Source organism: Anas platyrhynchos, chromosome 3 (assembly GCF_047663525.1).
Source record: "Anas platyrhynchos isolate ZD024472 breed Pekin duck chromosome 3, IASCAAS_PekinDuck_T2T, whole genome shotgun sequence".
In the NCBI taxonomy this organism is placed as follows: domain Eukaryota; kingdom Metazoa; phylum Chordata; class Aves; order Anseriformes; family Anatidae; genus Anas; species Anas platyrhynchos.
This window is the reverse complement of record NC_092589.1, coordinates 78,014,426-78,042,389: the sequence shown is the minus strand read 5'-3', so window position 1 is coordinate 78,042,389 and position 27,964 is coordinate 78,014,426. Positions and strand designations below refer to the sequence as shown.

Sequence of the window (27,964 nt, the reverse complement as noted above, 5' to 3'; positions counted from 1 at the left end):
AAAATAACTTTTAAATGTTTATTTAAAAACGTAGAAGAATAGAGTAAAAAAAACAATTCAGACTTTTCCAAAATGACACATTCCCATTTTTGTAGCACATATTTTACACATTTTAATTTAAAATCACTTCAAAGGTACGGAATCACGATTGGATGTTATTTTAACCTTTACACTTGAAAAAAACACTCATAAGGGAGTCACTAAAACATGAGAAGACCTAATGTATGTGAAGCTGACATAGTACCAACGTATTTTTAAGTACTGGTGTGCTGAGTAAGCTGTTCAGTAAAATTTCTGAAACAGTTAAGTACAGAGATCGTATGCTCTTTTTATTGGCATACAGTCACTACCCATATAAGTGCATTCGTGTCAGAAAAAATAATGTCCATATTTACAGGAAGTGACAGAAGTCCAGTTGTTGGCAGAGTATATAAAGCTCTTCATACAATCTTTTTTAATTGGTAGACAGATAATATAAAAACTGAACCGAAAATCAAATTCAATGCACATTGGAAACTGTATTCCTCAATAGCCTTTCTTAAAATTAGTTTTATTTCCCTTCTCTCTCTCAAAAACAAAGTCCTTTTGAGATATTTGAGCTGCTATGCCACCTATACTATTCAAGAAATCCTCACTTTTACTGAAAGCCAATAGCGTACTGAGATTGGATCAAGATAGCATTATTCATATCTGTATAAATGCCGCTAAAAGTAGTGTGTTGAAAATTTATGCCTTATTTTGCTATTAGGTAGGTCAGCTTATTCTACTCTATTATAAAAGTACTCAGTTTGGGATGTATGCTATTGGTAACTGAATTAACTAATTATTTGTAACATTGTTTTAATAAACATGCATGTATTCAACAGCCATTAACTTGCTTAATAAATGTATAGTTAAAATGTATTTTTTCCAGTGAAGCAGTTTACTTCTGTGTCTAATTACGAAAGAAAATACATTGGCAAAAATGCTACATAGCTGAATTCTACTTTTAGTTAAATGGATTAATCTGTTCAAGATGACATGCTTTGCAAGTCGCCTTTACTGGTGTATTTTTTTCTTAGAAGATACAGCCATCAAAGAGATCTTACTTTGATGTTAAGCCTTTTATCTTTTTCACAACTGGTATCATACCAGACCTTTCAGGAATAGGTCTCCAATCTTCCCCAGAATTAATGCTCATTCTTCTCTAACAGTCAGTGGCCTAGGGCTGCAGGTTTTTTAGTTTTGTTTTTGTTACTAATAACAGTAGTTCATTTCCTGAAGAAGGAGGTAATCAGTGATTTCATTCACTTTATAGTGATATAAAAAACATTAACAAAATTAAGTAAGTTGCTGTCTAGCCAATGTATTAGCTTTATAGGAATCACAATTCTCGTAACACTAGCAAAAATAACCAGATTTAATGTTTACTAAACATTTAAAGCATATGCCAAAATGTAAAATCTATCTATTGTCAGTTTTCTAATGTGTATTGAGTGCCATTTATGAATATATTCCATAGAACATCTAAAATACTGAGTCTTGTTCCTGTAATATCCCTAAATATCCACAAAGTTTTCTCTGAAAACTGGGTGAGGAATATAGTTCCAGAGCTCAACACTGTCACACAAGATCGATCAGTTAGTTGCACATATTCCTACTGGGATTCAGTCTGTTTATGTATAGCTTGGATTACAGTGACCCATATTTTACACACAAAGCATATGTTACTTGATAGTCCAAAAAAAAAAAAAAAAAAAAAAAGATTTTAAAATCTATTACACATCTAAAGAAAAAAGATGACTCTTCTCTGTTCTTCCACCCCCCCCCACCCAACAGATTAATCTCATCAACTCCATGAATAACATACTTGGACAAATTAAAATCCTTTTTCAAGTACTTTAAAAATTTGTTATACTAAAAAAGCTGCCTTTTTCTTTTTTCTTTTTTTTTTTTTTTTTAAGTACTTCCTACATTTTAATACAAAATACAGGTGCAAGAATTTTAAACAAAAATGAACTAAAGAGCTTTATTGACATCACAGTACATTCAATAGTAATTTTAAGAACATTACAGCTGAAAGAGAATGGCATATTTTATATTCATATTAAGCACTACCGTTCTTGAAAAAATGTAATACAAAGAAATCCTATTAGGTATTTAATTCTGAGCAGCATTTGGAAAAAAATACACCTATTTACAGATAAAAAAAGGATTCTGGTTTCACCTACATAGCCACAATGTGCCTCTATAATGAGACAAGCCTTTTATAACTCATGGAATTTTTAAATGTCATAGCACTGGTGCCATAAATTCCTCAGCGTTTACGACGAGGAGGAGTTGTTGATCTGAAAAATAAAGGAAAAAGGGGGAAAAGTTAATTGGAAAAAAATACAAAACCCCCAAACCCACACACACGTCAGGCTTAATAATTAATAGTTTTAAATTTTTTTTCCAAAGTTACTTTTGCCTAAGAAAATTTAATAAATACCATACTTTATTAAAAAAGTTCATATGTCGTACACATGAAGACGAATAGAAAAAAAAAAGTCAGACAAAATACTTAAAAAGTATACTACCTTGATCGTGACTTAGACTTGTGTTTGCGGCTTGCCTTCTTACCAGACCTTTGAGATTTCTCCATGGAGCATGATCGAATATGCTTCGATTTCTTAGCCTTCTTTTCTTTACTGCTTCCTGGTGATTCAGAACTACTCCTTGCACTAGATTCAGAGCCTGACTGTTTTTTGCTATCTTTGGTTATACTTTTTTTGCTGTCTTGTCTGGAATCCTGTCTGAATATTTTCACAGTTATTGAATCACTGCGAGAGAAAGTTCTTTCACTGTCTCTTTTTCTCTTTAATCTATTGTCGTCATGATTGCCAGCCTTGCTTTCTTTTTCCTCCTTTTTTGGTTTATCTTTTCTTTTTTCCTGATCTCTCTCCCTTTCTCTGTTCTTTTTTCTGTCTTTATCTACAGTTCCACCCTGCTCTTTCTTCCTCTCTTGATCTTTACCATCACTTTTATGTTTATGCCTATTTCCTGGAGGACTTCTACGCTGGTCTTCAGCTTTGCGTCTATCCCTACTTCGGCTGCGACTGGCACGGCTAGCTCGTCTGTCTCTCGAACGGCTACTACTCCTACGTCTATCCCAGCTTCTCTCTTGAGAAGGACTCTGAATTCTTCGTCTCTCCCCTCTTTCAGCACTCCGATTTCTGCTAGATCTTCTCCTTTCTCTTATTTTTTCCCTGCTTCTACTCCTCTCTCTCCTATTTCTGTGAGAATAACTCCTGCTTCTACTGCGCCTAACTTTATGCGAAGGCGTTCTACTGCGACTGTGTCTCTTCTTCCTTTTAGGAGAGGAAGAACGTGAAGAACTGCGACTACTACCTGAGCTAGTGCTATACGATGAACTAGATACAGTGCTGCTACTGCTACTGCTTCTGCTATTGCTGCTAGTGCTACCACTACTAGAGCTTCTTGATCTACTCCTCCCTGCCCTCTCTTTTTCTTTGCCCTCTTTTTTGGGTTCTATATCAGGGGCTATTGCATTTGGAGATCGTTTCTTTTCATGAACCATATCAGCTTCAATTTCTTTTGCCTCCTGTGCTGCTGAAATACTGTTTTGTTCTTTGTTGATAAATTCATTCATCTCTTTTGAAACTTTGTCAATTTGTAGCCTTTCTTCTGAAAAAGAAATACACAAAAATATAAGTTATTTAGAGTAATATGAAAATTTCCATACTGTTCCTTTTGCCAAAAAGATTTCCAAGCACCTTTCATCACACTTCTAATACAAGGTCTGCCGTTGTACTAACTACCTACCAAACAACTTGGTCTTTTATTTCTTTATTTATAAATGTAATTACAGAAAGGTTGTTCCCCTGATCTAGCAAGAGCGCACAAACCTGACACTTTTAGAAGTGCTTGATGTCACTTCATGTTTCAGTGGCTGAAGACAAAGGTCTCAAATGAATACCGTGAGCCAATAAAACTCCCAAATTCATTTACACACACACTTTTTTTTTCTCCTGCAACCATTCTACATACTTTCTTTCTCATTCTTTTAATAACCCTCTAGCTATACCTGTACTTCCTTCCTTCCAGCCCTGTTTGTGTGTGGTCCTGCAGTGACGCATGCTTGCTTTTTTAAACAAAAAAGCCAGCTTAGAGTTTTAGCAAGGAAAGTTAGATTATTCCTAAATACTAACTAGTGCAAGCAATTTACATTTTTCCTTATATTTTTGTAGCCCAGGAATTCCAAAGAATGAACAGCATAAAAAGGAGACTTGTAACCAGTTTGCCTAAAACTCAGCTAAGGAGTAAAAACCATAGTATTTCATATAGACAGATGGAGAAGCTCTTACAAAAAAGAGTTAACATCAGTTGAGATCATATGTAAGCCTGGTAGTCAGCAAAGACTATAAACATGCTAAGGAGATAATTGTCGAAAAAAAAAAATACATTTCCTGAAAGTAACAATAAATGTGCAGACCAGGATTTTCATATAGCAAAATAAAGAAATTCAGACTCTCAGAGCATTTTGTAGGGGGTTCCAACTTTAAAGAAGTTTCACTTATTTCTGTTCCACATGGATCCTTTGCATCACTGGCCAAGTTTACTTCCCCTTCCCATTTTTAATTGAACCCAGAAAAAAAGAACTGACATATAACATTTTTAGCCAAAATATGGCCTTCTGATGTGGGCTATCAGTTCATGAATTAACTTAGGGAATAAAAATGCATCTGGAAACCCAGAGTACTTCAAATAGAAACTTCTGCTCAAATGTAATGCAGAAAACAGTTCCATCTGGTCCCTGAGATATTAGGCAACACACGCAGAAGCCAGTGTATGTTAGAAGATGCTATATTGTATACTAGAGATCTGTCTTTTCTAAATGCCTCTATAACAGGCTGGTAACCCTACCCTTACTGTTCTTCACTATGCTGGGATTACAGAATCAGCTTCTTTCTCTATTCATTTGCATGGGAACAGGTTACCCAGAGAAGCTGTGGATGCCCCATCCCTGGAGGTGCTCAAGGCCAGGCTGGATGGGGCTTTCGGCAACCTGGTCTGGTGGGAGGTGTCCCTGCCCATGGCAGGGGGGTGAAACTGGATGGGCTTTAAGGTCCCTTCCAACCCAAACCATTCCAGGGTTCTAGATTTATGTTTCTCCAAGCAGCCCAGCAGAGCTGTCCCTGAACTGGCACAACCTCTTGTACTAGGAAGAGGGAGGTCATAAGCCACTGCTACCCTTTTATGCAATAAATCTTCAAAAATGCAGAGAGACACAGGAATGTTAAGGAAAAAAAAAATGTTTAGCTAGTCCAGCCTTTTCACAGAATCACAGAATGTTACGGATTGGAAGGGACCTTGAAAGATCATCTAGACCAATCCCTGCTGGAGCAGGAACACCTAGATCACGTCACACTGGAATGCATCCCTTTTATTAAGGGATTCATGTCTATTTCTAGGCCTAAAAGGATAAAATAAAAAGGACAAAATAATCCATGTAAAAATAACAAAAAAAATGCTCTAATAGCATTTTTTCTCCTCCAATTTAACTTAGATCCTGAAAAATTATGTGAACTTCTTACCATTGTATTCATCCATCCATCTAGACTGCTCTTCAGCAGTGCAAGGTGACTATGATACCCTTTTGAGCTATAATATTGGTACAAAGGGATAAGCCTTACCTTGTAGGGAGAAGCAGAAGTAAATCACAGATTTGTTTATTAAAATCAACCCTGTCACCTTCTCGGAGGCTAAATGTGACCTTACTGGGTTCAGTAATCTGTTCTCAGTATTAGGTCCAGAAACCTTGTTATAAAGATGCCGTATATGGACAGAAACCTCATCTACAGCTGAGAACAATGAGTTCAAAGAAACTGTAGTTTCCAACTGTACAGTTTGAAAGGCATACTGCATAGGTTATGTAACACAAGGGCAAGCTTTTCAGATGAAGTGAAATGTGCTTTATATGCAACTTTAAGGAATAGAGTTTATATAAAACACAGTCTGGTGCAGAGGGATGAAATCTATCCCCCAGACACAACTGAGATACTAATAGTTTTTATATATATATAAAAACCCAGACACCATTTTTTATAAAGAGATAATATTCTTTACGTGATACAATCTCCATAGGTAACATATATGTCTATATGCTCTCTGATCTTTTAAACATTGAAGTCTAATAAATTATAGAAAACATTAAATCTTTTTTTCCTTGTTAGAAAAGAAGCAAACCCAATTTGGATCAAATAGCTCAAAAATCATTCTTTTTCATTAATGTAATTTAATCAAAGAACATTATTTCTAAATTAGACTTTGTATTTTTTGGCTTAAAATGTGATTTCTCTCCCACAAATTTGTATATGCTAAGTAGTAACCTACATACACAGCAGCATAGTAAAATGACATTATGTTAGTTACCTTCTAGCTGTTTTTCTAGTAATAGTTGCTGTTCTCTCTCTTTCCTCCAAAATGCTTCCTGTTTTTGCCTGATTCTGTGTCGTAGTTCCTCATCATCAGTATCAGATGATTCAGATCCTCTGTCACTCCTCTCATCTTCACTGTCTCCTGATCCATAACCACCCAGTCCACCTGCGTGCATAAAGTCCAGTCTATCACGAGGAAAGATTAAGCTTTGTTCTTAATATTTCTGTGGGCAAAGAGGAGAGTAACATTGCCCTTCCTTCACTTCCTCTTCTGAGCAGAAGTCACTTTATTCTGGTAAGTGCCAATGTTGTTTGACTGGTGTGAACAAGGCCCCCATATCTGCATTGATGCTTACTGTCCGGTTCTACTCCTTCTGGAACAGCTCGTCTATTTTCATCAAGCAACCACTGTGATCACGATACTTTTTTCCACTGTATGGAAGGGCAAAAAAAACTCCCTGTGGAGATCATAACAGTGCCTTCCTTTGTATCAGCAACCGGACAGAAAAAACAGTGAAATATCTGGGATCTTTCCCGAAAGACATCTCTGAAATGACTTCAGCTTCCTCCGTAGTCCAAGGCTACAGAAATTCTGAATGCCAAATCAACTTTTCTACACTGATTTAGGAAATACTGCACTTTGACAGGTATAGAGATGGAACAGAAATGGACTTTCTTCTCCCCAGAGATATTAACAATTACTGGACTGATAAGAAACAGAAAGTCAATTTAAACACCTGGCATGGAGATATTTAACTTTCTTTCAGCTTGAGGTTCTTACGATCTTTACTGAGTTAGTTTTAAAACACTTGAATACTTGTGATTATAATGTTTAATCGAATTCATCAGAAATCCAAGTAACAAGCACATAAATTATCACTGACACCGCTGTAGTATGTTTTAGGTGATAAAACACATGTTGGGAAAGATCTTTTGCTGTTGCGTCTCAAGCTGGAATTTCAATTTCTTTTTCCTGTGTTGACTCTGGTAATACATGATATGGGAGCCTCTGTGCTTATGTAGTTTTTCAGTAAAACAAAAATTGCGAAGATGACAACAGTTTTATTTATAAGCATTTGTATTACTGTTCTATCAGCTTTCCCTTGTTGTATGGATGGATCAAAATAGGAGAAAAACATATAACAGCATTCCTCTCTCTGAAGACTGCAGTGTGCTCCTGAAACAATCATACTTTGGAAAGTAAATTTATCTAACGGTTCTTTTTTTAAAATGTATTTTCCAAAACCAGGGCAAGATTCTCATACACTAACTCACACTGACTAGGCCTTTACTCCAAAAACCATCCCACTTATATCAGTAGGATCACCTGTGGAACAAACAGAGGTGCTGATAAAGTTACTGTAAAGTGACCCATACTCCCGGGCAATTAAAATCTAGTTTCAAAATGCAATTTCTAGAAAAGCAAGGCAAGAGTGAAACTCCCCCTTTAAGCCCTCTCAAAAATAAGGAACATACTTACCGAGTCCAGTGAGGGAAGCCAGTGCACTGGACTGTGCCAGCTGTTTTGCAGGAGCTTTGTATCACATCAACAACAGGAACAACATGTTAACACAAATAGCCACGATTTCATAGTCATGAGTCTATGGTATTGTTAAATCTACTACTATTGCTGTTCTTTGGAGGGAGAGAAGAAACATTAAAAACGCATCATCCATTTAAAACCAATTCTAGATTTTCTGACCACGAAGATTTAGAATTTAACTGCAAATCAACAGTGAAGAGAAAAAAACAGATACTCATAAATCACTTTCCAAGTTACAGCATCTGCACATAATTTTCAAGTTTCAGTAGTTATATATTTAGATTAACTCAATTATGTTAAAAAAAACATTATGCAAGTACAAAAACACGTTAATAGTGAAAGCGAATAAATTACTAATTGAGGACTCAAAGTTCATCTGTTTTCACTTCTGAACAGCTAAGAACTTGAGATATAAATGATAGCATTAAGGAACAGCTACAACTGAAGAGCCATTGACACACAGGTACCATTTTAACTAAATAAATGAATTGTATGAAAGAAATGGAACAACTGAAGTAACTCACAATACACTTCACAGGACAATAGTATATGGTTACTGGATTTGAACTGTATCAAGTTGGATGCATTATACTGAAATTCTTCTTGGGGGATAGCTATGAAGGTTAAATGTTCTAGATACATGCAAATATAGAATATTCACAGAAGAAACTGAAAAAAGAACTGGCATACCTTTAGTTGCTTTACGGTGTACATCTTTGGCCACGTAATATATTTCTTCATTTGTGACATCTAAAAGAATCTCCGTCAGCAGCATTTTTGTCATCACCATCTGAAAAAAAGTATATAAAATTATAATTAAAGACCATATATATAAAATATATTTTTATAAAATATATACAAAATTAAAGGACAAAACCTCTTGAATGAATTCTGCATTTAAATTACATCCATAAAAAAATCAATTCTTTTGATGGCTATGAAACTACTCTCCTGCATATTTGTTAATGCTTCCTTTCAGCAGACATGACTCAAAAACTTAAGTTTGAAATTATTTACATTTGACCTGCAATCAAAAGTGGCAGAACAGCCTGTATTTTGACTGTGAACTATAACCACATGTATTATACACGGCTAGGCAGGGCACTAACTGCTAATGTCAAAGATGATGCAAAAAACGAATATATAATCAGAACTATGCTTAGATCGAACCTATTTGTTCTTTCAAAAATAAAAAACACATTTCTGTCTGGCATACTGTCACACTCACTCCCATCCTGCATCAGAGGTTACTGACATAGGATTTTATTAGTCTTTATTTATTATAAAAACCTGAGTTGTTAGTAGCTGGTTCTCCAAGCTGTTCAACCTGGTGACATGCTTACAAAAAAAAACAAAAACCAAAAACAGAACACCACATACACAAAGCCACAGCGCAAAATTTAAATACACTCATAGAACTTTTCACACACACCCCCCCCCCCCCAGAAACCAGGGCCTTCATTAACAAGGTTTCAGTTAAACAATTAGCGTACAACTGTGATTTAAGGTATAACTGTTTAGCAGACACAATAAGACTGTCACATGTACAAGACTTAAGTTTCCAGCACGTTCTTGCAAAAAAACATTTTTTAAATCCCCTTTTTCAGGGACTGACGTTGAAGTATAGCTTTCAGGTGGAAGTATTTAATATATAAAGTTTTTAGGAATTTGCCAAATTAAGCAGAAATACAGAATTAACAGCAGTCAATGGAAAGATTATATTCACTATATTCTTCAACTAAATATGAAGTTAAATATGCTTATAGGCTAAATATGAGTTTTTATAACCTGTATGTTTATCTATGTAAGAGACATGCAGATTTAACCCTGCCTCACTGCATGATGTATCAAATACCTCTATTAACAGTATCAGGAAGAGAAAAAGTGATTTACGTTGCTATGCCCACAATATCAGCAAATAAACAATACTTGGTGAGAACTACATTAATACCATTTGATACTCTTTTTCTTCTTCTGTCATTTCTGGTTCACTTTGCTCCTCTTGAGGAGCTGGGGATGGACTCCTGCTGATTTTCCCAATGCTTACAGCTTCTGTGTTTTCAGCATCTTCCTCTTCCTCATCACTGTCCTACAAGGAGAGCATTGCACATTTCAGGAAAAAACAAGATGTAAAGCTCATTAGCTTCTACTTACGATAATCAACTTGATTTATTTTGCACTGGAAACTCTATTACAGTTATCATAAAACCCAATTTCTTTTCTCTCCTCATAATGAACACACAGGTCCCTCTCTCCCCACACAAGTAAACAGATGCTTGCCAGTTCACTACAAGACAGGTGCTCAGAACTGCACACAAATGAGATAACTGCTGAAGGAAATGCAACACAAGGCTACTTAAATGGGCTCAGTTTAGCAAATACAGATAGCCAAGTTTGTTCAACTACTTATTTCAAAAGACCATGTATGTTTCCAATAAAACAGAAAAGCAAAAAGCACATTTTTTCATTGTTTCTTCAAATCAAGTAATATACTTCTACATCTTAGATAGACATTGACAACTTCCGAACAACAAGGGAATTTTAAGCAGCAGCTTCACCTTACTTTAAGCAACAGAAACAAAGAGATAGGCAGGTATGTAAAGTCTCTCTTCTGAAGGGACTAAAAAGTTAACAATTTCAGGAAATACACACCTAACAAGCATCTACTTACAAATTTGCTTTTCTGAGGTAACCGAGGGCCATCCCCTTCTTCAGCATCCTCATTTTCCTTTTTTTCTTTTTTAGACATCTGTGAACGTTGCTGCTCCATCCTCTCTTTTTCCAATTTTTTCTGTTTCTCTCGTTCCATCTTTTCTAGGCCTTCGCGAATCCAGGCAGGCAGAGTTCTACGCTTCACGGCATCTGCGTAAACAAAGTTTACAGTTCTATAAAATGAAAAACCTTCCCCAATACAGCGGGGGACAAAAAAAAAAAAAAAAAAAAGCAAGCCACAAACAAGCAAACCCTCCACCCAAATCCAAACAATTTTGTGGTGAAACACAAATCCAAACAATGATTGTGGTGAAAGAAACAAGCGTTTACAATAGGTTTTTCTTTCCTTTTTTTTTTTCTTTATAAGAAAAAAAGTCTTCACATTTTGCAATTTTTTTAAACACAGTTCTTATGTTTTTGTTTTTTCATTAAGGAGTGGTTAACATGTACCAATCTGTGGAGGCTCCTGCTTCACAGGCATCGCAATAGGTGAACGCTGTCGGTCTCTGAACGAGGGTCTTTCCCTTCGATTTTGAGGAGGTGCAGGAGGTGCTGGTGGACCTGGCGGCCCTGGTGGTCCTGGCTGCCAATAAGGTGGATGAAATCCACCTTGAGGTGGACCAAAAGCAGCCCCATGCTGAAAGAGTAATGCAGTTTATTTTCCTTCACATTGAACACTGTACACAGCATGTGCGCAAGTCGGTCTACAGAAATCCATGCAAGTAGGAATCCACCATTTCTAGGCTACAAGGTCTCTCAATTTCCTTTCCTGTGGTCCCTATGAAACAGGTTTTCCTTAAATATTCAATGAGTAAATTTAGGTTTAAGCAGAGATACTAGTGAAACCGAATGGGCTTCAGTCTTTCGCATTGTGCTAACTGTTAAGCCCTATAATCACCATCTATCTCTAGCAGCTCCTTCCCAACTTATCAACAGAGCATGCAGCTAAACGAAAAAAAAATATATTGAAAATTCCAGCCATGTTATCAGCATTTCCTCACACCTACAAACTAAGGTCAAAAATTAAAAGTTTGAGTTCTGAGTACAAAAAAAATAATTTTGTACTGCATACCTTCCAGTAACCACTCACAGGTGTTTTTAATATGGCTGATTAAAATATTAAGTTCACAAATGTGCAAGTTTAGTACAGACCCTGGATTCTAAGCAACCTATTTACAATCCAAAAGTCACAAATCATGAGGCATACATGATTGGGATTCTTTGTTTTAAAAGTATTTGGCATCCACAGAAGCCTAATGAAATTGTTTAAGAGAGTGGTGTTTAGAAAGAAAGGTAGAACATCAAGTGGGTTTTGTTGTTTGTTTTCAATTATATTCTGTTGACTGTTTATCTAAGTTCCTGCATTATTCTCTGCAAAACAAGTTTTTTGTAGTATTTAGAAAATTTTGAGAAATTCATTTTAAGATTTGGTCTCCGAATAGTAAACATAGGAAACCATTATAAACCTAGTGTAATTGAAAATGAATGGTTCACTGCCTATCAACATAGCTGAACATGAAAACTGAGTAAGAGAGAGAAGTAGGCCAGAAGGCAGAAACACAACTCTACCAGCCTGCCCTTGGGTTCGTTTATGAACAGGATGTAGACATTTCAAAAGGTATAGTTTGCCATTTACATCAAGAGTTTTGAGAGAAAAATACTGAAATTTGGAGAAAGATCCAAAAGCTCTACATTTAAAGATTTGTGCAATGCCTCTTTCTATGATTAGTGCTCAAACCACCTACGGTTTCATTGTGCTATACAACTTGTATGCCAGAATGAAGAAAAAATTGGATGTGGATTTTTTTTTATAAATACCATTGTTTATTCAAAGAATCACAGTAGAGAGATATGGAAAAGATCAGTGGATCATCCAGTCTATCTCCCTGCAAATAGGAGACTGTTTCCCTACGGTACATTATCTAGTGTATTTAAGTAGATATTTCTGACCTTTATTCCCTGTTTAAAAAAAAAACACAAAACTTCATAATGTTAGTTTATATACTAGAAAACAGTGATTCATTTTAATATTGCAGACAACAGCCATTTCTCATTACTAGTCTAGAAAAAAACATTGGCCTCAATAGAACAGAAAACTCTAAAAGTCTTCTTCTGTAAAGTATTTGGTAAAAATGTATCTTAGCAGATAACAGATTCTGTAGTTGTTTGTAGAACTGAAGAATGAAAGTCGCCGCTAGGTGATATTAGAGGAACACATCCACGGAAGGGACTCTGCACGTCTACAATATTAAAGCAACAAATATGTTTCACCTGATAGTCAAACTGGTTCACTGGCCCCATTGCAAAGTTATCGGGAGGTGCCCCAAAGTTGTGATTGTTCTGGTTAAATATATGCCTGTTGTCAGAAGCAAACTCCCCACTGTCCTGACTGTTGCTGTCTTCAGATGGAGGAACAATTTCCATTTGACCTGGGGTTGGAGCCATCCACTGCTGATCGGGAGGTGGGTGAGGGGGTTGGTGAGGCATTCCCCATTCTGTGTAGGATGCAGAATACAATTCAATAACAAGTTAATAATGTCTATATGAGTCACCCATCACTCAGTGTTCTGTTTATCAGAAGGTTCCTCAAAGCAACACAGATGATAAAGATATGGCAAATCATCAGCCTACAGGCTGTACTTTACTATCTCAGTAATATAACTAAGTGAAGGAAATACATATAAGCTGTAGCTGAACTAGAACATACATTTGGGGGGGGGAGGATAGGGAGAAGGATCTGTCAGTTTGTTTTAGTTAATTTCCAGTATTATTGCATCCATTACAGCACTTAGAAATCATGTCAACTGTTAGAAGAACTGCTCCTACTTCTCTACTTCTGTTATTTTAGCTTTTAAAATAATGACCTATTTTATTCCTTTGCATAATACTTTTATACTAGTTTTTTTTCTAAATGTAAGTAGTTCTGTGAGCAGCAGAACCACTGAATCCTGGTTTATGCAGACATGTTTTGATAAAGGATGATTCCCTGGAGCTTCCAGTATCCAGGCACAGGTCCCAGCATAAGCTACGGCTATAAACCATCAAACTGAAGTTACAATTGGCTGAAGTTACAGTTCAGAGATTTTGAGGAATTAATAGCTTGTGTGGTCATAAGCTCTGTCTTCTTAGAACATCAGTCCAAAAATTATATCCACTGTATAAATACTTACAGACACTGATTGTTACTACCTTTTAACTTTCACCAATAAAAATACTTAGCCTCTCAGATTAAGTTGTGGCTTCCAACCCTTTAATAATTCTTTTCATTTTTCTAGTTTTTAGTATCCTTTGCATGATAATTTTTCTCTGCTGACAGTGATAGGATCTGAGGGAACGGCATGGAGCTGCAACAGGGGAGGGTCAGGCTGGGTGTTAGGAAAAGGCTTTTCGACAAGACAGTGGCCGGGCCCTGGAGCAGGCTCCCCAGGGCAGTGGTCACAGTACTGAAGAAGCATTTGGACAATGCTCTCAGACACATGGTCTGATTTTTGTGTGGTCCTGCACGGAGCCAGGAGATGGGCTCTGTGATCCTCGTGGGACCCTTCTAACTCAGCATGCTCTATTCTATGATTGGATGCATCATAATAACAACTAAATAGGGGTAACAGTTTTTCTACTTGGTTACTCTTTTATTTGCATGTTCAAAGATGGCATCAACTCCTTTCACTCTCACTGTCATCCTTGAAGGTCATATTTAGATGATTATTCAAACTTTTTTTCCAAAATCAATGTTTCTGAAGTATTCTAAGAGACAGAATCCTTTATCCTTTAAGTACAGCTTACAACAGTTTTTGCTCATGTTGACTTCTGACACTACTTAAATGCCCAGTTTACATGAAATCAACTGATGTGAAAGCTTGCAAGCTGCACACAACATGTTGTTTTCACTTCTGGAACATGACACCCTTCAGAAGGAACTGCCTGCTAGTTACGCAGTTGGCTCTCATATTGCCATTTTGCCACTTTTCAGTAGCATGCAAATAACTTTTAGATCCAGAATTGACACAGAAACTTGGAAGGACACTGGAGAAAGATAAACAGTAAATACGCGAAGGACGACATTGGCTACCTACGTATACTATGATTTAGTTTGTCTTCTGAGACGATTAGACACTAAGAATGACATTGACTAAATTAGGGGAAGCTGGGCCCTGCCTACATCAGCAGTCTTTTATCAGCATCCCAAAACAACGGGAAAACAACACATTCTCTGCATGATATACCAAATGATAACATACAAATGATATATATGATAACATACAAATGTTATCATTTGTATGTTATCATATATTTGGTTACCAAATGATAACACGGTGGCACAGTGTTTCCCATTAACACAATGTGTTACGTTTTTCCCACTCTGGATCTAATCCTTAATGGATGCTTTCCTGTTCTGCATGTTCTGTGGGAGTACTGGGTTCCCAACATTTATAATGTAATAAATGATGCCTTATTATCAAGGAAACATCTTCCTCACTTATACCACTTTATGTGAAAAAATTTGCACTAAGGATTTTTTTTCACCTCACATATTAAAAAGATGGAGAGTGACTGTTTATGTGGGCAGATAGTGGCCACAGACAAGGGGGAATGGTTTCAAACTAAAAGAAGAGATTTAGATTAGATGTTGGGAATTTTTCACTCAGAGGGTGATGAGGCACTAGCACAGGCTGCCCAGAGAAGCTGTGGATGCCCCATCTCTGGAGGTGCTCAAGGCCAGGCTGGATGGGGCTTTGGGCAGCCCGGTCTGGCAGGAGGTGTCCCTGCCCATGGCAAGGGGTTGGGAACTGGACAGGCTTTAAGGTTCCTTCCAACCTAGGCCATTCTATGACTGTATGATAATTGAAAAGTTATGCATATGACAACCAGACAAATGAGACACAAAGACAAACTAACTAGATATAGAAAAAAAAACACCATATTTTATGCACAGAATTTTGCTCAACTCTCTTTAAAAGATTTCAAGGCACCAGAAGCTACTATCTGCTAGTTCGCTAGGTTAACTCTTTGTACATGCCAAAATCATACCAGAAGCAGGTATTATGCTACAGGAGAGCAATGGATGTTTTGTAATTCTGGAGCAGCCTGCTGCCCTCAGTGCTGCAGTTCCTAGTGCCACGAGATAAGCAATGACACATAAACGATGTAAGAATAAGACTGGGGGGAAATAAATACAGAACTGCTATTCACATTACCTTTCTACAACATTCAAGGACAGAACAAATATTTCACATTTATATAAAGATCACCAAGCTGCGTTACAAGACCTTTGTTACCCATTTTGTGGAACACTGGCTGAAAAGCAGCAGCTGTGATGCTCAACTAATTAGCTGCTGCTACTGGTAGTATTGCATGTTGACACCTGAGAGACAGGGCACATTCAACCCAAAAATGCCTGACAAAAATAAAATTTCATTATATAGAAAAAAAAAAAAAGAATGGGAAGGAGAGCAAACCTGGCTGCCACATTCTGTTGAAGTTGGGATCCCCCTGAAAATTATTATGGTTGTTTGGACCAGACTCTATTCCTGAAATATCCTGTCCATTTGGCATCATTCCTTGTTGTTCCACTACACTCTGTTGCCCTGAGGCTTCTCGCTGAGCAATCCATGCTTGAGCTAATGCAGCCCAGTCAATCTGGCCTAAAATAGAGGAAATTTAAAAGGTTAGTATTCAAGTTTCTCAAATCTAACACTGTTTCTCAATTACACCTCATTGCTCAAGAGAAACAGGTAATGCTTGCCTTCAGCAAGTACCACGAGCACCATTAAAACTTCTTTACAGGGTAGAGTAAAACAAACAAAACAAATCTTAAAGCGTACATACTTGCTGAAGTTGAGTTTCCCTGCACGTGTCCAAAATGCCGTAAAGCAAATTATTTTAGGTTCACATTAACACTGAGTAGATAACGGTAATACACTTTTTTTCCCCATAAATAAACTAATTTTGATGTCAAAAAGAACTATATATAGCCTTAAATTCTAAATTCATAGAGACTGAACTGTTCTAAGTCTCTAATATAGTTAGTAAATCACATTTTGCAATGTATGCTTTTTAAGTAATACAGGTTTTGGAATGCTTTTTCATGTTAGTTCTCTTCCCCTTCTTTCTTTGCTGTCGTTCCCACCAGTAGACAAATAAATTGCACTCTCATCTGAGGACAGCACTACATCTTCTGCTCATTATCACATCAGGAAATCTCTCTAGCAAAGTTACAGAAATTTAAGTGACAGAAAATGTTAAATCAGTCAGCCTGATCACTCTGCCTGAGTATTAAATACATTCCTCTATCCTCTCTATCCATTTCTGCATTTCTCTGAATACCTTTAATTGCTGTCAGCTCACACTCAATTTAAGGTAAGTAACGCTCTGTTCTAAGTGTTTTTTGATGGGAATAAAACGCAAACAACTGATCGTGATCATCACTGCCATAACCTAAACCAAGTATCATACTGATTTTCTAGTGAGTTCTGTGTACACATCTACATTAGTATTTTTTGCCACAGAGGCACTGAACAAAAATGGAGATTTTCTGAAATAAAACTTCCTTATGATTTAGTTTAGATAAAGAACTGAAAGGGATACAGATTCTGTAAAAGTAAATGCAGTCTAAATGTAGATCCGAGTGACTGGTAGATGGTTAATATAATTTGTCCAGAATCCCTCAGTTTGCTGGCCTATATTAAATATTAAAGACATCAAAACATTTGAAATGAACGTATGGACTCTTTCTTCTAGTTGTTGAGAAAAGCACCATAAATGTATTATCTCGAAAGCAGACACAGAAAAGCAACTCTCAGCCATGCTCTGTAACAAAGACTCAAAAATTCAAATTACAACAGAAAAAAAATTTAATCCCCAAAGCTTTCTATATACTTACTTGGATCTTGTTGGTGCTGAAATGACTGCATCCACTGCTGTTGGTTCAAAGGCCATTGCTGCCAAGGTTGATCCCACATCTTTTAAGTCTTTATATAGTCTATATTTCAACTAAAAATAATAGTTGTATATTTAAATAGATGCCCATGAAATATCACACAACTGAAACTTACATAATTGCAGCTACATTTAAGCCTTGCAAAGCAAGCTGAAGCAATGCTGGCTTAATATTTTAAGCTGGAAGAAATGGTTCATCCTTTAGAGCAACACTTGAAAACACCACTGTAAGATTTCAGAAGACTAGTATGCTTTCTCTGCATTTGCGTGAAGAAATTAACTACTACATGGAGTTCAAGGAAAGACACGACAGGTTTGTAAGACAAAAACATTCGTCAGTAAATGTAATTCAAAGAAAGTGAAAGTAGATAAGACATTACTTATATGATAACCTTGCCTGTGTTGTAGAGAAAAACTGTGTACTTTCTGTACTAGTTTCATGCAAGGCCGTTAAGTGAGACAAAGGAACATCACCAAATGGTACACAGATTACAAATGATTACCAGATCTTTACCAACTACACGGAGAACCAAACAGGTACAAGTCAGCATCTACACACACTTGATGTATTGTGCGGACTCATAATTCCTACATAAAACATGCCTTAAAATCTGATGAGCAAATATCCCTACCTAATTGCATATTTACCACACACTCCCCTGAGGTCATTAGAAGCATTTTTGGTGCAGTGTTGTACACTTCCCCTGGGCTGGCAGTGCCAGCACTGGGACCTGCCAGAGCAGGAGCCGTGGCAGGGCTCCGGCCAGCCCTGCAGGAAGGGGGTGAGGTACAGCAGCTCCTACAAGTTGGGGGTGTCCGTAGCAGCAAACAGGTTTCTTTCGGTGATATGTACCTCCTGTGCACAGATAACCTGTCACATACGGGGAGCCAGAGCGTGGCCACCTGCTCTGCTCCACACAGCCCTCTTGAACACCAAGCCTGGGCACAGCTTGGGAATATTTCAGTCCAGGAACTGTTCCCAAATGCCAGTACAGATAACAACTCCTCAACAGGCTTTCCACCCAACCAATATAATCCTCATGCTGTTGAACACACAGTCCTTGTTTTCATGCTAGAAAGGCATCACCCACATACGCTGTCTCTCCAAACTTGTAAGAAATACAGATAATATATTCCCTCAGGTCACCAAAGCAGCACCTACGACGCAGAGGAGGCTCACAGCCAAGTGCAAAGCAGAAGGAACAAACACAGCCTGCCTGCCTCAGGGGCCACCAGCTGAAAGCAGCCAGAGCCGCCTGGCCGGGCAGCCAGGGACACAGCCCCGACCACTCTTATTTAGCACCGTGCTGAGCGGAGCCAGCTCACAGCACACACAAAAAGTGCAACTACAGTGGATCCTGCTTGCAAAGGGATCTCGTGCCCAGTGGCTACACATTGACATAAATAACTGCATGACTGCACACGAAGAAAGCAGCGTGCTGCAAAAACACACACACAACTGCACACGAAGTTGTGAGATGATGGGTCAAGCAGAGATGAACGCAGGTGAGGATTTTACAGCCCTTTTTTAAAAACAGGTAATCTGAAAAACCCTAGGTCACCTTTGTTTTGAGACCACTTACATTGAAGCCGGTACAAAAATTGTGTGTATAGTTCATGAAAAAAAAAAAAAAAAAAAGAAAAATCAGCTGAAAATGCCTTCTGTGGGGAAGGAGGGGCTTTATACAAGACCAGATCAAATTCAGGAACAGAGAAGAGTGTCAGGCAAATCCTGCTTTATTATTTTCCCTATCTTTCCTTGCCTAATTAAGCCCATATATGTTTTTTAACTTTTCAATGACATATTTATGATATTAATACTTTTAGTAGGTCAATACCATGTCTTTTTTTTTTCACTGTACACGTTTACATTTTGATCTGTATGTACCTAGGAAGTCAACTTTCTTGCACCAGTCGAGTGAAAAAAAGCCACTAAGAAGGGAACCACCCTGCCACTTTTAAGCTAACATTTCATGCACAAAGGATGAAAAAGCAAACTCACGTGCCTGAAGTAAGGTTACTCAGCATAAAGCAAGCAAAAAGTAAATAACTTTCTTCCTCCCCTCAATCCATTTTCCCCTCCAGAACCCAGATTGGTTCCATTGTCAAAATAAACTTGCTTACATAAAAACAAAGCTGTAACAATTGCGGTTCAAGATAAGCACCAGCCTTCAAAGAACCCAACAGCTTCACGGCATGTATTCAGTTTGTTTCCAGCTGTTAAATCCCACTAGCAGTAATAAAAATGTATTTTGGTAACTCTGACATCACTTGTTTAACTAAATATGTAATTCCCTGAACAAAGTTTGCCAATATTTACTAAAATAACCTTAAAAAAAAGTAGAAAATTAAATAGCTCTGGCAATAAAGAAAAAAAAACCCACATTTTAAAAACATATTTTAATACAGTTAAGAAATATTAACTTCTCTTATGAAGTGTAGAAATATTAAGAGCACCTCCAGAAATTCAACAGAACTGGAGATCTCCCAATCTTTACTTGACAGAAGGAGGTAAGATTTATTTCTGTTGGACTAGCTCTACCTCTGTCCCAAAATCTTGGGCACGGACGTTTTTGATGTGTTCCAACTAAGCGAATGAGTCTGCAATACACTTCAGTCCCTGTGAAGACACCCAGCAGTTACCTGCTTCTCCTGGACTGTGCACTGAACAGGCTGTTCAGTGTTCCCTCCTTTTTCCCTTTATGCTCAGGATTCTCACTAGGGATGAACTGAAGCACCAGTTTGGAAAGAAAGAGGATGCAAGGTAACAAATTCCTCCAATCTTCTCCACATCACATGCCCTCAAGACAGCAACTTACCGTTGTGCAAGTTGCTCAAAGGAAGTAATTTGCTGTGCCAGCTGGCTTCAGTGCCAGCAGGTTTTGTGTCAGCACCCACTGCCACTTCCCCGCCACTCTGCAACGCAGCATGGCCCAGAGCCTTCGGCTTTCCCCAAAGAGATTATTTCACCCTACTGTTGCTATTCTGGGGACAGAAATCAGGCAGGGAAGTGCAAAGCCAGACGTGAAGAGCTCATGACAGACACGGAGCCACCTCCTGTTTCGATGCACAACAATATGACCAGACAGCAACAACTCTGTGCAGCTCTGCAGACCTTCAACATTGGATTAATTCAAACAATGCCAACCACAGCAGAATGATCAAAAACCAAAACAAAACTTATTTAAAACTGCTAATGTTAGTTTATGAGCTGCATTTGAAAGCTCTTGATGCTGTATTGCATTTGTACTTTCACTGTTATCCTTAAGAAATATTAATTTTCATACGTTGGCAACTCTAAGACATGCTGGCTTTCAAGTGAGCAGATTCATTACCAAATTTAGCATAAAACTTTCTCTGCTAATCAAAACCACATACTACACAAATGTTCTAGCAATTGCATCACTTTCTTTATGCATCTGTGTATGAGCACACAGAAGTACTCCTACAAATATCGCAAGAAAATTGGCCAAAAAACATTTCTCATTTTTTACCCATTTCAACTCATCTCCCCTATGCTATTTTTCGGACAGAAATGGGAAATGGATAAGAAAGAAACAAAATCATCATCTGAAAGTGTTTATATTTAATAAATAAGATCTTTAAATGTACTTACTAAAGGAAAATAAAAAACGTGTTCAAATTCTTTCAGTATTCAGAGCTAGGTGATGCATTTTAATACGTACTACTCACAGCCAGTGAAGAAAAGTGGTTTGTTCTAAGGCCTTCATCTACACAGTGCCCAGAGGCAACAGGACACATCACTGCATTTTGTTCCTGGAAGAGAAACAGACTCCCCTGCTTGGCTTCCTGCACATTTACTGAGTTTTTACTAACTGGTACGGAGTTCACAAGAAAAAGGTACTTGAAAGGATGACAAGCTTTCTCACTTACTACAGGAATTTAAAGGTAGTTTATTGCCTTCATGAATTGTTTTCCTAAGTACAGATTTAATGACTTCAGCTTCTGTCAAGTTTCAGAGGCAAATAAACAGACTTCAGCCCTTTGTTTTAAGTTACCATAATCTAAAAGATAACTAAATAAATCTTACTTACTCACACATTCATACCATTACATACATGTAGACTATTTGATGTTACTGTTTTATATAAAAAGTGGTAATGGTTTGCTCACTGCTTGCGCACCTGTACTTAGAAGAGTATAACTTGACCTTTTCCAGAGAAGCTCAGCATTGTCCCATGCATCACTCTTACATTTCCCTTTGCTAGCAATGCTATTTTAAAGAGTTCAAAAGAAAAAAAACAGTATCCATGCAGACTGAGATATCTTCGCTTAATGAAAACAAACAGACGTGAGAGCTAACAAAACGACACATTTAAACATGAGTGCCACAAACTACACATAGATGAGCTTGCAAAATATAGCTAAGAAAACACAACCTGTTCTCAGTAATTTTACTTTTACAGCAAGGTATTAATCCATAATATTGAGGGAAAACAACAAAAAAAAAGTCTCCCCTACATCAAGTCAATAGCTTAAAGGCTTGAAACAGCTGAACACCCTCGTACATGTGTGTGTGACAAGAAGCAAACATTATTTTCATGACACAATTCAAGTAGCAATAATGAAGGGACGGAAAAGAGAGAATCAACATCCTCTCCGACCTAATTGCAGTTTGCACTGCCCAAACTAACTTGGGATCCTGCCACACAGATAACAAATGAATGTTAATTTCTTCCAGGCTTCCCCAGTATCACCTGAAAGAAAGAGACTTCATCTTAAGGCAGCGGACAGATATAAGCCTGCTTCCCCCCAGTGATACCAGGCCACACACAGCAGAGCACCCAAATTGCACTGAAACAAGCTTTATTTTCTGCCAAAAAGGGAGAAGATGATTGGTAGACTTTACTGGCTTGAATATACCAAATTCAGCCATTAGCAAGACCCTGTCTTACTAACTGCGGGGGTGAATCAAATTGGAAGCCATTAAGACGCCCTGGTTCCAGTGCCACCAGTGCAAACAAGTTTTGAAAGAGAAGCAGGTTCAAAGAATGGACTGATTTTACAGATCCCTCCTTGCAAAGGGAAATACTGACCTCCCTCATGATGATGAATTAAGGCTCCTTTACTTAGCTGTTCTACCCTCCAATTTCATTGAATATAGCCCTTCTGCTTTCGGCCTCTCCAGAAGCATGAATAAACAAAAGGACGTTTATTGATGCTCCAAGAACCGTTCCCTGATGTCAGATCACAGAACAGGAACCTGAATCTATTAAAAATCTGTTTACCAATGAAGAAACAGAAGCCAATTCAGGATTATTTTTGCTTTACACAGGAACAATCACATGACAGAAAAGAACCCTGTCAGTTTGCATTTAATTTCAGTCACAAGTACTTAACAGATTATAGGAAATTAATGTAATGCCTCAAAATTTTGATAAAGCCTTTAAAAGCAGACTTGCTCCACAATATGTCCTGTTGCATGCTTAAAAAAAATCATCCTTTTTCTAGAACTGGAACTTTATTCAAAGCCTGAGCCTTCTGAATGAAGTTTTACTATACCAAATTACTAGCACTAACACGTGCCACCTTTAAGAGGACTGCTGGTCAAAGCTCCTCTTCTAGGAAGGAAAGCTGGTGTGGGGGCATACCCAGGACTTACCTCAATGCCCAGCAGATGGTAAACTCTGAGGGTAACAGCACCCAGACAAATTTGAGGCTGGAGTCAAATTCTCTATTACACTTCAGGATATTACCCAACATAAGCTAGGGTAAGACAGAGGAAGAAGAGCTATTTTAAAAGGTACCTGTCCGCTCCTCTCCTTGACTACAATGTGAGTGTCAGCAACAGACTATACCTACACGGTAACCTGTTCTTTTAGGAAAAATAACCTCTTCTTCAGCTTGCCTCTTTGTCCACAAATAAGGTATTTTCTGATATAGTTGTATGATGTGTCCTGACACACCACACACACCAAGAAGTACACAAATAGAAGCTACTTACCAGCAGACAGAGCTTTGAGTGGCAATTCTTATGCTCACTTTAAACTCTGGGAGACTTCTCGCCAGCACTCCCCCCAAATTACCCCACTTGAGGCAGATACAAACTTGCTCACCAACAGCAATGCCGCCCTGCCGTATGCAGCACAGGTTTCCCAGCGGCACAGTGCTTGGTGAAAGCCCCAGGGGTGTTCCAGGTAGCTGCCCGTGGACATCAAGGATGGGGCTGTTTTTTAAACAAGGCCACCAGCAGAACTTGAACTAGACTCACTCTGATTCCTTGGACATCTCTGCCTTGGCAGCTTCACAGAAGCTGTCATCCAGTTCAAGAGTGCTTGTGCACAGTTAACCATGCTTGGACCACTCAGCAACAGAGAGGAGCAGTTTTGGGGAGTGAGGCTCAGTCCCATGAATGTAAGAAGATAAAGCAACACCACGATGACAAGTGGGCTATCTCCACTACATACTTTGTGACACTGCATACAGCAGAACTGAGAAGTGGCAAGCAATTTTCCCTGGAGTGATACGGAAGACCTGCCCATAAACGAAATTTAATAGAGATAATGGAGATGAGAAACACATAGGCTTACGAAGTCAGCTGCACTCCAGAAGAGCATCAGGAAGAAAGCCACATCTATGTGATGAGTACATCTAGCAGGCTTTCTTGCTCCTCCCAAGAACCTCCCGTCACTGGGAAAATATGCTCCTCTCCCATGAGCATTACGCAGCACCCAAACTCCACAGAACACCTTATACAGCAGCAGCTTCTGCAGGAAAAGAGATCTGGAGATCCTTAACGGCATGTCCCAGGACATTCCTGGAAGTGAACTATCTTGGCAGAGAAAAACAGGTATTCTTAGGAATTAAACATTGTATTTGTTAAAAGCAAGAACAAAAGGAATGCACCAAGCTACCTCAGCTCCAAGAAATCAGGAGACAGCCTAGGATTCACGCTGTCCTAGGAGGAACGTAGCAGAAGCACCTTCACGAGCGGAAGAGATAAAGGTCAGGAATTCCTACAGCAGACACTAACATCAGTTGACCATATAACCAGCACACTGACAGTCTGGTTTACTCAGCCCTGTAGACAGGCAGACTGAAGGCGGGTGGTTTTGGAACCTATGGAACCACAGCCAACAATCAAATGCTTTCTGATGCAAAAGAGGGGCTGCTGCACCACCTTTCTGATAAATGTTACTCACCACCCCTGAATGACAGGAATGGGAGATGGCCTGACGAGTTTTACTTGCAGCCTGAGCTCTAATATGTAGCTGCAGAAGTTCTCCTAGTGACTAAAGATCTGGTCCTACAGGCCTTCCAAACAGGTGCTGCATTTTAGCAAAGAAGAATGCAGTGCCTTAATAAGCAGAGAAGCTGAAACTGCAGGCTGCAATGCATACTTTGAGAACCCTCCACACAAATACTGCCTTTGGGCACAGGGTTAAGAGATGAGACATGCTCCTTCTGATATTCCACTCATTGGTCAGGTATCTAGGTAAAAAAAAAAATTATATTCCATCTCCCATACAGCCTTAAGCTCTGGAGAAGAACCAAAAGGAAAACAAGGACCTCTGAGACCTCTCTGAAGTCAACAGCCCAATGTCCTGATCTTCTGTGCAAGTGCCTTGTTCCAACAGAAACTCTTTTGCTTTCATTCAAGGTAGTTGATATCAACTCTGGGAAAAATATTTCGCCCTTCTTTGTGCTGTGCTATTGCTTCATTAGGGTCACGATAACACCTATCACCTGGAGAAAAACACACTTATTTTCTTCAAATAAAATGGAAGCAGGTATTTGCTACTACGTTACAGAATTGCTGGTTAGAAAATGAAACATTTATGGGGTAAGTTAAGATTGCAATTATAAAGGAAAAAAGTTAAAAATAAGTATCTTTATTGTTACTCTGTTCCACCCAGCCCCCTTTTGATTGGCCAAAGGCATGGCCTTAAGCTGTTGCAAGTATTTAATGCCTAGATACTATACAGCTTTTCTCTTCCTCAGAACCAGAAACTACACCAAGCTGCCTGCTGGGATTTGTTAGCAAGATGTCTAGTCCAAAAAAAAAAAAAAGTGTTAAATTCTCCTAGCCCATTTGCAGTTGCATATCACTAGAACGCTGGAAATCAATTACATTTCCCCACTCCAGTTCTAACGTAGGAACTGCTCTTTCTCAAATTGAAGACCAGAGGCTTTCCAAATACGTAGCCAGGATCCAAGATACAAAAACATAAAAGGAACTGAAGAAACCAGCTTGTTTGGTACCCACAAAGTTTTCCAGAACCTATTTCATGGGTCAGCATGTCCGACTAATATTTACAGCTCTACTAAGATGAAGTCGGCTGAACAAAGGCCAAACTGAAAAAAAAAAATACTACAAGAACTCCTACAGTGAGTCATTCAAGCAGCATAGCCTCCAAGTTACGTTATTTTAAACTTAAATCCACATATCCGCTGAGCTGAAGCCAATCCCTTTAAACAAACAAAAGGACCAGAAATTGGCAACCCAGGTATCATTTACTGGGTTTTTGCATTTTGGAGACATAAGGGCTAACACATGCTTGATTATCACAAGCTCTAAAAACACTGTTAAAACATTGCTACAGAAACACCAAAGCAACTTAAGCAGTGAGTCATAACTCTGTTGGGCTTGGAAAAAAGTCTGATCTGATTATTTTTTGCATATATCATTCCACTAGAAGACCTGATGTTACATTTGCAGTTAGCCACGTAACAGCGCTTTTTCCCTGCTGTCCATCTGCAGCTTCCTCCTATGCAAACACATTCTGTACGAAAAGCAAACAGCACCAATAACTAATTAACAAAATCAGAAAAAGCAATACCTAAATAAACACAGAGCTATTCCTTACTGTTTGTGAGCAGATTTTAGCCCTCGTGACAAATGCAGCTATCACTTAAGGGAAGAGACGAGCTAGTGACCTGGCGAGGACAACAGCCACAGGCACAAACAGAAACGGAGGAAGTTCCACCTGAACACATGGCAGAACTTCTCCATTGTGAGGGTGACAGAGCATGGAACAGGCTGCCCAGGGAGGCTGTGAAGTCTCCTTCTCTGGACATATTCAAAACCCACCTGGTGCACGCAACCTGTTCTGGGCATCCCTGCAGGGGGCTGGGCCAGAAGATCTCGAGGCCCCTTCCAACCTCAGCCACTCAGTGACTGAAGTAAGAAAAATAAGTAAGCAATAAAGCCTGCCCACAGATATGCTGCCTAGGATTATTTGTTGCCAAAGGCAGATTTACGATCCTCAGCTACCTCAGACATGAAAAGCAGAGACTGGGCGCTCCTATCCCCATAAAACCTTTGCACTATCCCGTGCCTACCTGAAAACCAAACACAGAAACCCCTCCTGTCGCTGCAGGTGAGCTGCCCGCGCTACACTCGTGGCCTCCTGAGCTCCGCAACCCCCCCGCAGGGCCCCAAGCCTCCTGCTGGCGCGGGAGCGGCGCTGACAGCGGGCCGGGACCCGCACCCGCACCCGCCACAAAGGCCCTGCCCTGCCAGGGGCGGCCCCACACCGCCCGCCCGGCGAGCCCCGCTCCAGAAACTCGCCGGCCGGGGCAGCTCAGCCCTCACCCCTCACCGGGGCCCACCCGGGTGCCGGGCCCCTCAGCCCCCCTCACGCCCCCCGCTCCGCTCCCCTCCCCTCCCCTCACACACCCCCGGCCCCAGGCACGGCCGGGCCCTGCTCGGGCCTCACGGCGCGGGGCTCCCGCGGGCCGCTGGCGGCAGGAGGAGGCGGAGGGGGCCCGGCCGGGCCCGTGCGGCCCCCGGAGCGCGGCCGCCCCGCTACTTACGCTGCCCCCCGCCTCCCGCCGCTGCCGTGGCCCCGCGGCCGCGCTCCGCCCGCCGTGAGGCTCGGCTCGGCGAACAAGACAATATGGCGCCCGCCGCCGCTCACCCGGAAGCAGAGAGCGTCACGGCGCTGACCCGCGCCGGCGCCGCCCGCCTCCATCTTTACTGAGGGCCGCGCTTCCCGCCGCTGCATACACACGCACGCACACACAGGGACGGGTGCAGGCACCCTCCCTGGGTGCCGCCATCTTTACTGAGGGCAGCCCGCCCTCCCGTTTCGCGTCCTGGGGGGCTGCCCCCATGGGAGGGGGGCTCTGGGGTCTCCCCTGGGGCTCGGCCCCCGCGTCCACAGAATCACAGAAACATTAAAGCTGGAAAATACCTCCCAAATCACCTGGTCCAACAGCCCCCCTACCCCCTGTCACCCCCTGAACCACGCTGGGTCTCCCCACAGGGAATTTGAGGCTGCTTCAGGTGCAGCGGGCAGATTTCCAGTAGCTAATGCCGTCCTCACCTCGTTCCCTCCTCTGGGCTTCCTCTGATGTGAATGTGTGAATGTACCAAACAGCCATTATGTCT

At 39.7% G+C, this 27,964-nt stretch overlaps 1 protein-coding gene across 3 annotated transcripts; it reads right to left on the bottom strand.

Moving 5' to 3' along the window:
• Positions 1-4: 4 nt before the first annotated feature.
• Positions 5-27,538, bottom strand: PNISR (PNN interacting serine and arginine rich protein). 3 transcript variants are annotated; one of them, XM_027454804.3, is made up of 12 exons: positions 27,388-27,538; positions 17,555-17,664; positions 16,131-16,316; positions 12,946-13,169; positions 11,125-11,311; positions 10,634-10,824; positions 9,914-10,051; positions 8,653-8,752; positions 7,900-7,953; positions 6,415-6,585; positions 2,559-3,666; positions 5-2,327 (listed from the first exon to the last, which is right to left on the bottom strand). In XM_027454804.3, exons 2-12 carry the CDS (start codon positions 17,631-17,633, stop codon positions 2,297-2,299), a joined length of 2,469 nt encoding a protein of 822 aa, XP_027310605.1. In that variant the 5' UTR covers positions 17,634-17,664; positions 27,388-27,538; the 3' UTR covers positions 5-2,296. The 3 variants fall into 3 exon arrangements, with proteins under 3 accessions (XP_027310605.1, XP_071892269.1, XP_071892268.1); XM_072036168.1 differs by lacking the exon at positions 27,388-27,538 and adding an exon at positions 26,914-27,164; XM_072036167.1 differs by lacking the exon at positions 27,388-27,538 and adding an exon at positions 21,304-21,322.
• Between the last annotated feature and the right edge of the window lie 426 nt (positions 27,539-27,964).

What these genes read in the sequence shown, in the direction of transcription:
- PNISR (XM_027454804.3), bottom strand. Translation starts at nt 17,633, where the DNA reads ATGTGGGATCAACCTTGGCAGCAATGGCCTTTGAACCAACAGCAGTGG. An exon ending in CAACAGAATGTGGCAGCCAG is followed by an intron (nt 13,170 to 16,130) that starts GTTTGCTCTCCT and finishes CATCCTACACAG; the next exon opens with AATGGGGAATGCCTCACCAA. An exon ending in ACTAGAAAAACAGCTAGAAG is followed by an intron (nt 3,667 to 6,414) that starts GTAACTAACATA and finishes TTTCTTTTTCAG; the next exon opens with AAGAAAGGCTACAAATTGAC.